The sequence below is a fragment of the Terrapene carolina genome, unplaced genomic scaffold (assembly GCF_002925995.2).
Source record: "Terrapene carolina triunguis isolate 2854851 unplaced genomic scaffold, T_m_triunguis-2.0 Scaffold26, whole genome shotgun sequence".
In the NCBI taxonomy this organism is placed as follows: domain Eukaryota; kingdom Metazoa; phylum Chordata; order Testudines; family Emydidae; genus Terrapene; species Terrapene triunguis.
In genome coordinates this window covers 1,692,542-1,704,980 of record NW_020664377.1, presented here as the reverse complement: position 1 = coordinate 1,704,980, position 12,439 = coordinate 1,692,542, and the positions used below count along the sequence as shown (strand labels likewise).

The window sequence follows — 12,439 nt, the reverse complement described above, 5'->3', positions numbered from 1 at the left end:
CTTGGGGGGGTTCCGGCGGCGCTCGGTGCAGGGGGGGATGGGCTCCGGTGCGTGGCACTCGGCGGGGGGGGGCAGCGCTCTGGGGGGGGTTCCGGCGGCGCTCGGAGGGGGGGCGGCGCGGCTGCTCGGCTGGGGGGGGCTCGGGGGCGGCGCTTTTTTTTGCTGCTTGGGGCAGCAAAAAAGCTAGAGTCGGCCCTGTTTGTAGTTGGCCTTCGCAACACCATGTGGGTGAAATCTTGTCCCAACTGAAGTCCATGCCAACTCCTATTGACTTCATTAGGGTCAAAATTTCACCGTGCGTGCACACATGCACAGCTTCCCCAAACCCTATTTCCCTCCTCCCACGTTCTTACACAGTTGAATGTTACTAGTTCTGCTGCAAAAAAACCCCTCCCCTTTGTAGCAGCAGAGGAAGGAACAGGAGTTGCCCATTGTCAGCATAATGCATTCCACTTCTTATCCAGTTATTTTAGCACTTCAGTTTTGATTAGTTTATACCATTAAGGTATGTTCTAACTTATAGATTTAGATGTCCTCTGAAGCCCTAAGATTGAGGCACCTAATAATTTTAAGCAAATAATATATTAACTCAATAAAATATACGCCCTTATGTCCCTAGAGCCTCCCAAACCTGACTGTAACAAGTAATACAAATACAATTTAAAGCCATGTGAAAACAAAATCCCGTCTTCTGTCATCCTGCAGCTCCCCAAACTCCCAGCACACTTTTGTAAGAGTCATACTCTATTGGCATCCTGGGAAATTATCAACATTCCTGTGTTATAAATTGTGGTCTGTAACTGAAGGCCAAGATAGCGTTGCAAACCGTGAGGCAGCTATTCTCTATTCTATAACAGCCATTAGGACTTGGCAGGCTTACTTTTGGGCATTATTGTCCTGACTTGCAGAGGTTCCAAGCACCCAAAACTCCAGCTGGAGACCACAGAAACTGGATGCTCAGTACATCTGAAAATCAAACTATATATCTCTGGCTCATTCTCAGACCTAGCTGTCACTTGTAGTCTTGCCTGTGTGATCAGAATCCTGTTGTAAATATCTCAAATATTCTGACTCCGATTCAGCTTTATATTAGGATAAATGTGCTGTAATATCTTCTATATAGGTCATCCCTTCTTCATCCCTGAAATTTCAGGTTCATATAGTTATGCTAGAAAATAGCAGAAACCCAGAAAGTAACAGAATAGTGCAGTGTCAGTGTCTGTTTAAAAAATTGTTTCATGGCTTGCCAGAACACTGAAGTAAGAAGAATTTTTCTCCTGTAAATTTTTTTAATGGGTCACGGTAAAGTTGGAAGGGGCCACATTGTGAACTCACTAAAACCTGCAAGGTTTTCTAAGGTATTCTCTAATTCTGTAATCCTGCAGAAATATTTCCAGCAATGTCTTTTTAAAATCTCACTGAATAGAGTTCTTAAATGAAAGAACACATCCCTGTAGTCTCTGAAATCCAAGTGTTGCAGCAGTAAGAATCTAAAAGTGAAATAGACTATAAATAAATGAAATCGAATTATCATTACCCAAGCTGATGGATACAAAATATAAACATAAATAGTGACAAGTAAATCTAATTTTTAAAATTCTATTGGTCTAGGGTAATTAACTTTGCATCAACTTCACTCTGTATATAACTTTTAATTTGATAGTGACCCTGTATGACTTATTGTTTTGGAGCATTTTAATACATAAAAACTCAAAGCACTAATGTTTCTTTCTTTTTTAATGCAAGGTTTTGGCTTGGACAGCAGCGATGCAAACAGTCTATAAAACATCTGCCTACAGTGACCAGTGAAACATTGCAGCTAGCTAATTATGCTAGCCATCCTGTTGGAAACCTTTCCAAGCACAAACTGTTTATCAAACTCACTCGCCTTCCACAGTACTACATTGTAAGTAATTGGAAAACACTTTTCTGAACTTTGGTGCTTGGAGACAAAAGCATAACAAACAAACAAACAAAAAAAAAAAAATGGTAAATACAGCATGATAGACCGGCTACCAGTGATGATTGCTTTAATCGTCTAGTCCCCATTTCTCTAGCTCCCACGGTCTGTCTATTAATATGGTTTGTATGAACATAATCTGTTTTTGTTACTCCATGAGCCTTCTAGCTTTCTTTTTATTTCCTAGCAGGCTGGTCTCCCTTCTCTTCCTGAGTTGTTTTCCCTACTATAATACAGTGTTTTTAGAAAGAGACAAAATAGTTTTTGAAAGAGGGGGAAAAAAAACGAATGTAATTTTAATTAATGGAGATATCCCATCTCCTAGAACTGGAAGGGACCTTGAAAGGTCATCGAGTCCAGCCCCCTACCTTCACTAGCAGGACCAATTTTGATTTTGCCCCAGATCCCTAAGTGGCCCCCTCAAGGATTGAACTCACAACCCTGGGTTTAGCAGGCCAATGCTCAAACCACTGAGCTTATCCCTCCCCCGCCCGTAGTTTAATTATTATTATTTTTTTTATTTTGTCAAGGTTCTTCTCAAAATGAATGTTTTGTTTTAAACATAGGTGGTAGAGATGTTTGAAGTTCCTGGCAACCCCACAGAACTGGAGTACAAGAATCATTTTCTCTCTGTGAGCTGTCCTGAAGGAGATGACAGCCCTGCTACTGCACTTTTACTACAGCAATTCAAACCAAACATCGAGGAGTTGGTACTAGACACAAAAAGTGGGAAACAAGCAAAAGGCGGTGCCAAGCGCAAGGTTTGTACTTCCATATGGAAACAGACATTAAATCTGTGTTTGCCCTAAGATTATGAATAGTGTGTGGTTGTAGGTGAATTATAAGTACCTGAAAGATTAATTTGTCCCAGTTCAAAGCTAGATGCAGCTTGTGGGTATAACTGGCAGCTTTAGTAATGGCATATTTGAAATGTTGCGTAGCTTACCTCTGTAACCGTGTCTTAGTGGGTCATAACTGAGCATGCCAAATTCAGGACAAACCCCTGAGAAATAGGGCAAACACAACCCAAAACTGGTGGTTATTCTTTTATAAGATATACCAAACCAGCCACAAAAATAAATTCCTATTTCACCACACTGGCTAACAAGAAAACATAAAGGCAGTCTCCTTAGGCATTCCAGTTCTTAATCATAGAATATCAGGGTTGGAAGGGACCTCAGGAGATCATCTAGTCCAACCTGCTGCTCAAAGCAGGATCCATCCCCAGACAGATTTTTACCCCAGTTCCCTAAATGGCCCCCTCAAGGATTGAATTTACAACCCTGGGGTTAGTAGGCCAATGCTCAAACCACTGAGCTATTCCTCCCTCTTATATCACCACCATTCAGAGATGAGCGGTTCTTTACAACCGGTCTAATCAAATAGGTTCTGATCCCAAAGGACCAGCCACACATCCAGGTCAATATATAACTTAGATCTTACCCCAAAATCACGCTGATGCCAGTCCTTTAGTATCTAAAATCTAAAGGTTTATTCATAGAAAGAAAGGTGAGAGTTAAAATTGGTTAAAGGAATCAATTACATACAGTAATGGCAAAGTTCTTGGTTCAGGCTTGTAGTAGTGATGGAATAAATTGCTGGCTTAAGTCAAGTCTCTGGAGTACATCCACAGCTTAGATGGGTCATTCAGTCCTTTGTTCAGAGCTTCAGTTTGTAGCAAAGTTCCTCCAGAGGTAAGAAGCAGGATTGAAGACCAAATGGAGGTGTTTCCAGGGCCTTTTATAGCTTTTGCCATGTGGAAGACATCCCATTGTTCTTACTGTGGAAAATCACAGCAACAAGATGGAGTTTGGAGTCACATGGGCAAGTCACATGTCCATGCATTTTGCCTAGTCACAGCAGGAAATTTCATTTAAGTGTAGATGGGTGTCTCCCATGGTCCATTGTTAGTTAAATGTTCTTTTGATGGGTTACTCAATTTGAATAGTCCCTCCAAGATGTGTTGGCTAATTACTTTGTGGGCGTTACCCTAGGAGCAAATGTTTGAAATCCAAGTATAGAGCCAATACTTATAACTTCACATACAAAAATGATACATGCATACAGATAGCATAATCAGAACCAGCAAATCAGAACCTTTTCATAGACCCCTCACTCGACAACCATTGTACAAGATTTGCTACAAATATATAACTGGTTGCAACAATGATCTATACGGTCATATTTTAATCAGATAACGTCACATCTCTTCTACATGGGGAAATGAAGCAGAATTACTATTGTGTAATAAGCTACTCTGCAATAGCTATTCCGGAAAAGTTATTGCGCTTTAAAGACACACCCTGCCTTATTCCATAATAAGTTCCATTTGTAGATGAGACCTTAGTCAAATACCCTTTCACTGTGTATGGTCTTCCCTTGTTTTAGCAGCTATACAAACAAATTAGGGGTCTTGAGTCATTCTGACTTTATTACACCTCTACCCGGATATAACGCTGTCCTCAGGAGCCAAAAAATCTTACCGTGTTATAGGTGAAACTGCGTTATATCGAACTTGCTTTGATCTACCAGAGCGCACAGCCCCGCCCCCCCGGAGTGCTGCTTTACCGCGTTATATCCGAACTCGCGTTATATCGGGGTAGAGATGTACTACTAGTTTTGACAACCTGGGCTTACATATTTATTTTAAATCAAGTATATTTTAGATAAAGGCAACATTAATTTGTTAATATTAGAATAGTAATAGTAACTTAATTAAACTTGACTCTGATACTCAAATAGTTGATCTGTTTTTAATCACTAGAGTCTAGTAACCCTGAAATTTTGCTTTTAAATGTATACAATTTTAACTATTTACCTTTTTAAGTATATATACTTGTTCATAAGCCGATTTTTTTTTTTTTTTTTAGTAAAAAAAAGGGAAGCACCAGAGAAGGGGGTTGGCTTATGAATGGGTATAGAGAGGGAGAGGTGGGACGCAGCCCTTCCCCCCCTCCCCCCAACAGAGGAAGCAAGGAGAGGCAGCACAGCCAGAAGGGAAGAGGCGGGGCCAGAGTCTCTCTGCTTCTGGCCACGCTGCTCTCCCCCCAGCCTCCGAGGCAGCTGCAGCTCCGGGGGCTGGCAGGCTGAAGCCGTGCCGCTCTGCCCCATGCCCCAGAGCACGTTCCGGCCACGCCGCCTGGCCCGGCCCGCCGGAGCACACTGCGGCCACGCCGCCCGGCCTGGTCCGCCGGAGCATGCTGCGGCCAAGCCAGAGACATCCTCCGCTGGCCCTCCCCAGAGAAGGTGGGAAGGGATGGGATGGGGAGAGTATGGGGGTCCCGGGCTAGAGGTGGGGTCATGTGGGGAGTGGTCACAAGGGTTACTCCCCTGACTCCCAGCTTCTTCCCCGCCCCAAAAAAAATTTCCCCACCAATTGCTGTCCCGGCCTGTCAGGGTAAGCAGCTGGCGCAGTGGGACACTTTGTTTACTTAGGTTTACCTCTGTGCCTGCGGACGCTCGAGGTAAACAAACCATCTCAGCCCACCTGCGGCTTACCCTGATCGCTCGGGAGCCAAAGTTTGCTGACCCTGAATTATAGGGTCGGCTTATGAATGGGTTATAAAAATTTTCTATTTTTACTTATCCATCTTGGGGGGAGGGGGGGTCAGCTTATAAACGAACCTGCTTATGATTGAGTATATACGGTAGTCTTTGCCTATGCTGCCTGGTGTCATCATGGATTGAATATATGTAGAAGGTTTTTTAGGGAGGTATTTTACAAGAAGTTGTGAATAGATGGAAAGAACTTTGAGTTCATGGGATGGAGTGTTATAATGTAAATTTTCTAATTAAAAATGTGATGAATGTATGAAAGGTAATAAACTTAAAGGGCTCTTGGTATGGAAACTTTAAAACTTTAATCCTACAATGAGAGGTGCATGGCAAAGTCCTGCTGAAGTCATTACTGAGACCCCTGCAAAGAGCCTGTCTGTGTTGTGCTCACTGCAGGGGCACGATCTAGAAAATTAATTTTCAGCTTCCGGTCCTATGGGTATGTCTACACTGCAGTTAGACACCTGTGGCTGGCCTGTGCCAGCTGACTTGGGCTCAGGCTGTAGGGCTGTTTAATTGTGGTATAGATGTTTGGGCTGCAGCTGGAGCTCTGGGACCCTCCCACCTCAGAGTCCTAGAGCCCGGGCTCCAGCCTGAGCATCTACACTTCAATTAAACAACCTCTTAGCTTGAGCCCGCTAGCCTGAGTCAGCTGGCAAGGACCAGCTGCAGGTGCCTAATTGTAGTGTAGACATACCCTAAGTGTGGAGTGTTCTTGGACCTAATGTTTAAAGATGTGTAAAGATACACTTTTAACTGTGACTTTGTATTTCATTAAAAAATAAACAGAATGATTGTGATAATTCTTGCTTGTTTCAGTTGTGTTTAAGTAACTCTTGTTTGTGCGGAGGGTTCTTTTTATTTTTTTCTTAACTAGACCCTTGTCTACGCTACATAATTTTGGCAGTTCTGGAGCCTTTCTAGTTTCCCAAATATCCGATATATTTATGCATTATCGGTGTCCTGTTTTACAAAAGTATGCCATTTTATATATTTGAAAGTGCTTGTTTATAGGATTGTTCTTTACATTTTTGCTCCAGTTCCCTAGTGTCATCTGCTGATGGGGTTTACAAACTACTTCAGATATAATGCAATGAGGAGGCTGACTGGACAGTGAGAAGGGATAGGGGAAAGGATGAGGCATCATCAATCAAATGCTGTGATTATTGAGCAAAAGCTAGTGTATTTCAAATATATTTCAATGATACAGTGAATATGTAAAAGGTGTAAGTAGGAGGTTTCTTGAAGTCTTGTGGCTTAAGTGAATATTCAGAGGAAATTTAAAGGATTGTAAGGTAATGTAGATTGCAACTCCCAAACCCCCTAATTTGAGGAGTTGATCTAGTCACTATGTGGAAAGGTATTTCAGGAGACTCATAATATTTTGGGGGGAGTGCTGTGTGTGGACTCAGTAAACTAGTTTACGCAACGAAGGTTTACAAGTGTGTTAAACACTAAATTGTTTTGAGAGAAAATTATAGAATGCTTTTAAATAAACCTGATTGAGTCCTCTAACCCTTAAGAGTAACCATATGTGCCCAGAGAGTATTTCATTTCAAACATAACAGCTGATCAAGCTTTTGTTCTGCATTATGACCTTTTTGAAGGGTGACTGTTTTCATTCCAAATGGGCTAGTAGATATCTTCTTTCTCTGTTTGAATTCTAGTTGTCTGGTGATCCGTGTTCTGTAGAATCTAAGAAACCAAAACGATCTGGAGAAATGAGTGCCTTCAATAAAGTCCTAGCTCATCTTGTAGCAATGTGTGATACAAATATGCCATTTATAGGACTTCGTATGGAGGTAAGTATTATGAGATTAACATTTTCCTAGAATTTCTTTGTATAAACTGATTTATCTATATTTGGGGGTGTGGCGGGGCGACGACTCACCGGCCCGGCGCCTCCTGCTGGTTGTCCAGGGAATTAGCTCTTTTCCAGCTCTGGAGCCCCCTCTGCTGGCTGATGTCCCACCTGCCGCTGGCCCCCTGTGTCCCTCCCGGACCCCGGTGCCTTTTATATCAGGGTTTTGCCCCCTAATAGCAACCCACAATCTGGGTCTCCCCACCCAGGGGAACCCCCAACCCCATCCCCAGTGTGCCTCAGTGGCTAATGCCAGTCATCATCTAGCCCCCGCTCCCTGGGGCAGACTGCGGTCTATAAACCACTCATCATTGGCAAGGGGGATTGGACCTGCTGCCTCTGCCTATATCTGGGCTGCCCCTCTGCAGCCCCAGTACCTTTGTTGGCCCTTAACTCGGCCTGCAGCCTGGGGCTTTGCTAGGCCAGAGCTTCCCAGCTCCCTCTGCCCTTCGCCAGCACTGCTCCACCCTAGATACCCTTCTCAGCTTCCCAGGCAGCCAGGTCCTTCTCTCTCAAGTAAGCTAAAGAGAGTGTCTGTTCGTCCTTCTGGCCCACCGCCCTCTTATAAGGGCCAGCTGGGCCCTGATTGCACTGGCTACAGCTGTGGCTGCTTTCCCAATCAGCCCAGCTTTTCTCCTGCCACAGCCCTCTCCCAGGACTGTTTTAAGCCCTTCAGGGCAGGAGCGGGGTAACCACCCTGCTTCAGGGGGCATGTGCTAACATGTCTTCAGACATGCCTGCATACTGTTCCTTCTCTAGTCCTCTCTGCCTTCCATTCTAAATGCGCGGCTGGCCAATGTCAGGAATCTGTTTGCATGGGCCAACTGAGTGCTTTAGAGCTCGGTCCTCCTACTCCAGCTGCAGCTGTGACTCCCTGCCACCGCTGATGCTTGGGAGAGGGAAGGGCGGGGTAGGGGACAGGATAAAGTGAAGAGAGAGAAGGGGAGATAGTGGGATGTCGAGGGGAGACAAGAGTGTAGCGTGGCCCCCCGTGTTCTCAATTTTCCATGCTCAGAATGTGAAACTGTCACTTGTAGCAAGACGCAAACTTTGAGAGAGTGTACAGCTCCCCCCCCCTTACGTTTGTTTGTTATAACTTAATGAAATCTTCCTTTTTCTTTAGTTGTCTAATATGGAGATTCCACACCAAGGAGTACAGGTAGAAGGAGATGGCTTCAGCCATGCTATACGTTTATTAAAGTAAGATATTGTTATACACTTCATTTTATCAAGTACATGAACAGTATTAGGAAAAAGGAGCATTTGAAGAGTTTGACACCTTGCAACACTAAACTTTGAAAAGCATTTTTGTTTTAAACAATGGCTTATTTTACATCCCCAGTCATTTAAGGTAATGTGGCCTGCGGTGGGGAGGGGAAGAGTAGGAAAAGAATGTATTGCCCTTTATTGTTGGAACAGCCAGTCCTGGTGTCTGTTCATAGGTGAGAATTGACCAGCTAAGGGGCATGGTCTCTGTCTCTTCCAAACATGACAAATGCACAGCAACTATAAGTAAGGCTGAGATTCTGTCATGCATATTTTTAGTAAAAGTCATGAGAAATAAAGAAAACTTCACAGAAGCCCTTGACCTATCCCTGACTTTTAAAGCAAAATGGGGAGCTGTGGAGTCCCCACACCACCCCAGGGACCCTGGCTCAGAACTGTTGGGTTCCTCCACCTCCGGTGGCTCTCAACTTGGGGCACCTCTGCCCTCCACAGCGGCCCAGAGCTCCAGAGCACCCCTGCGGCGGCCCAGAGCTCGCGGTGCAGCCCCGCAATTGCCAGCCACCAGAGGTGGCAGAGGGACCCTGTAGCTCCCTGCTGCTGCAGGCTCAAGTCATGGAGGTCTCTGGAAGTCAAGGATTCCGTGACCTCTGTGACAAAATTGTAGCCTTCCTTGTTCCAGCCAAAGATGGCTTTCTAACCTAGCATCTCCTGCTACCGTCCTTGGCAGGAATTGCCATTCTGCTACTAGCCTGTGTCCCAGGTTCCCTGTGTATTTCTTAGCAATCAGGAGGTTAGAACCTTGGCTTGGGAGGTTTCACCGTACCTCTCTCCAGGAATGTGAATTATACTAATGCATCCAGCCCATAGTTCTTCTTTGAGTGATTGCTCATGTGTATTCCACAATAGGTGTGCGTGCTCACCATGTGCACCGGTGCTGTAAGTTTCCCCCCCTTCCCCAGTATCCGTAGGGGAGCGCCCCAGCGACCCCTGGAGTGGCACCTCTATGGCGCGGTATAAGGGGCACTGCGTGCTCTCCCCACCCTTAGTTCCTTCTTGCCGCCAGCAATGGTGCTTCGGAACTGCTCTGCTCTAGCTTGTCTGCAGCTTTCCTCCAGAACTCTTGTTTGTTCAGTGTAATAGTACCTGTAGTTGAACTAGTTAGTGTAACTTAGTTTAGTTTAGTGCGCCCAGGCTGGGGCATGCCCCGTGCCCTGGGTTTTAAGTCATGCAACACTTATAGGTGACCAGTGCCAGTGAGTGATTCGCACATGGACTGTTTACGCTGTCTGGGCGAAACCCATCTCCGCGATTGCTGCAAAATTTGCAGGTCTTTCAAGCCTTGGACCAAGAGAGAAAGAGACATTCGGCTCTGGGCTATCCTGATGGAATCGGTGTTGACCCTGACTCTGGCGTGCCGCTCTGAGTTGGCACTGGGCACCGCGGTGACCCCTCAGTGCCATCTACCAGTCGGCACCGCTCCCCGTCCGCAGGGCACACCAAGAAGGCTAAGAAGAGGCCTTCTCCGCCGTGACCTCGGAGCAAGACTGGGGGAGAGGCTAGACCTATGTTGGGCAGTCCTCGGTCCCCATCGGCCTCCAGGCCTCCATCTCGGGTTGAGCAGAGTAGTCAGGCCCATTCGGAGGCCCTGAATGTCTGGATGCCCTCCATGCCGGAGGACCTGCAAGCGGCCTGGGACGTTATGTCCATGCTGGTACCAGGGGCACTGTCAACTCTGGCTCCACGGTCCAGAGGCAAGCCACTGCTAGGATCTCCACAGTCGCCCCTGGCTTGGTACCGTTCGCGGTCGAGGGAATGTTCCTGACACAGTTCGCTGCTCAGCGACCGTCCCGTGCGTAGTCCACGCTAGTCACCATCGACCCCCACCAGGTGGTCTGGCTGAGTTCTGACTGACAGGGGCTCCAGGCAGCGCTCCGCCTTGTGGAGCGTGCCCTGTCGAGACCGAGACAGACGACACCGAAGGTCTTCGTCTCCGAGGGGCTACCGTAGCTAGTTGTGACACGAACGTCGATGCCATTTCCGTTCGTCATCTCGCTCCAGGACCCGGCCACGGCACCACTCCCGCAGTTCTGGGCTTCGAACGACGGCGGCTCGCCAGCACGGATCCGCCCACCACAGCCGATCGCGGAGCAGCTGCTACCGGCGGTACCGTTCCTCCACGTTGGGATCATGGTCTCGTGGTCGGCACCGTTGCCAATGCTCCTCCCAGTCCAGGGACAGTGGCAGGTAGTACGCCAGCCCGGCCTCCCTTCGTAGTCATCGATCAATGGGACAGGCCAGTCAGGCTGAACAGCCTGCTCCGCCGGTGCCGCAGCAGGTGCAGTGGCATCGGGCTCTGTGGCCGGCACAGTGGTACCAATGGGCCCCGTGACACCCGACGCAGCCCCCAGTGGGGGCTCGCTTGGTGGCCGGAGCCTTGGACCGGCCATCGGCCTCCCTGTCCTAGCCTCCAAGAAAGGAGTCGGTGGGACGTGCATCTTTGGTGCTGTGCCTGGAGGGCACAAATACGAGCCCACTTATAAAAAGTCGTGGGACTATAAGAAACGCCCGCAGAGGCAGTCCCAGTCTGCTCCCCAACCGGGGTCCTCCAAGGGCAAACAGGCAGGGAAATGGCAGTTTTGATGGAATGCCCTGGGGTGACCTGCCAGTTCACATCAGGGATCCACACGCAGTAAAGCTACCCTTCTCCAACCGGTTGTGTGCTTTTCTCCTGGCGTGGTCACGGCTGACCTCGGATCGGTGGGTCCTCAACACCATCTCCCGGGGCAACACCCTCCAGTTGGCAAAGTGGTCTCGGTTTTCCCGATGGGCGGCTGAGCGGGGCGTTTCCCCCATGGCTGCCCTGATCCATCTAATTTTAGATTATCTCCTTCACCTTAGATCTCATTTTAGACTCTCTCCTCCAGGTGTCACCATTTCGGCCTTCCACCTGCCGGTGCAGGGGCACACAGTATTCTCCCATGCTATGAGTGGCTGATTCCTTAAGGGATTGGATCATCTCTTCCTGTACGTTAGGCCCCCAGTCCCTGGGTGGGACCCGAGCTTGGCGCTGGCCCGGTTGATGGGTCCCCGCTTTGAGCCGTTAGCTACATGCTCCTGGTTGCACCTCTCGTGGAAGATAGCCTTCCTGGTGGCGATCGTGTCTGCTAGACGGGTCTCGGAACTCAGGGCCCTGTCCTCCGAGCCCCTGTACACACTGTTCCATAAGGATAGTCCAGCTCCGCCCACATCCTTCGTTCCTCCCAAAGGTGGTCTCCACCTACCATATGGGTCAGAATATTTTCCTGAAGGTCCTCTGCCCCAAACCCCATGCGTCCAGTGAGGAGTGCCGCCTCCACACGCTGGATGTGAGATGGGCTCTGGCCTTTTACCCTGGAGCGGACTAAGCCGTTCAGAAAGTCTTCGCAGCTGTTCATTACCTCGGCCGAACGCATGAGGGGTCTGCTGATCTCCACTCAGCGGCTCTCCAAATGGACCACCTAGTGCATCTGTACCTGTTATGACCTGGCGGGAATCCCTCCCCCGTCAATTGTGAGGGCACACTCAACTAGGACGAAAGCCTCATCGGGTGCCTTTTTAGCCCGTGTCCCATTCAGGACATTTGCAGGGCTGCCACATGGTCTTCAGTTCACACATTCACCTCGCATTATGCGATCGTCTCCCAGACCAGGGAAGACTCTGGGTTTGGCAGGACTGTGCTCTGTCCTGAGAGTTTGTGAACTCCTACCAACCTCCAACAAATATAGCTTGGAATCACCTATTGTGGAATACACATGAGCAATCACTTGAAGAAAAGACAGTTACCTTTTCCGTAACTG

General features: G+C 47.6%; 1 protein-coding gene across 1 annotated transcript in view; it reads left to right on the top strand.

Annotated features, from left to right (window-relative positions):
* The window catches only part of LOC113406341 (mediator of RNA polymerase II transcription subunit 14-like), a 56,845-nt gene that overhangs the window by 18,663 nt on the left and 25,743 nt on the right, over nucleotides 1–12,439 (top strand). The window contains exons 13-16 of the mRNA XM_026650658.1: nucleotides 1,747–1,906; nucleotides 2,527–2,721; nucleotides 7,183–7,317; nucleotides 8,500–8,576. Of these exons, the coding sequence (XP_026506443.1) occupies nucleotides 1,747–1,906; nucleotides 2,527–2,721; nucleotides 7,183–7,317; nucleotides 8,500–8,576 (567 nt within the window). The remainder of the gene's footprint in view (nucleotides 1–1,746; nucleotides 1,907–2,526; nucleotides 2,722–7,182; nucleotides 7,318–8,499; nucleotides 8,577–12,439) is intronic.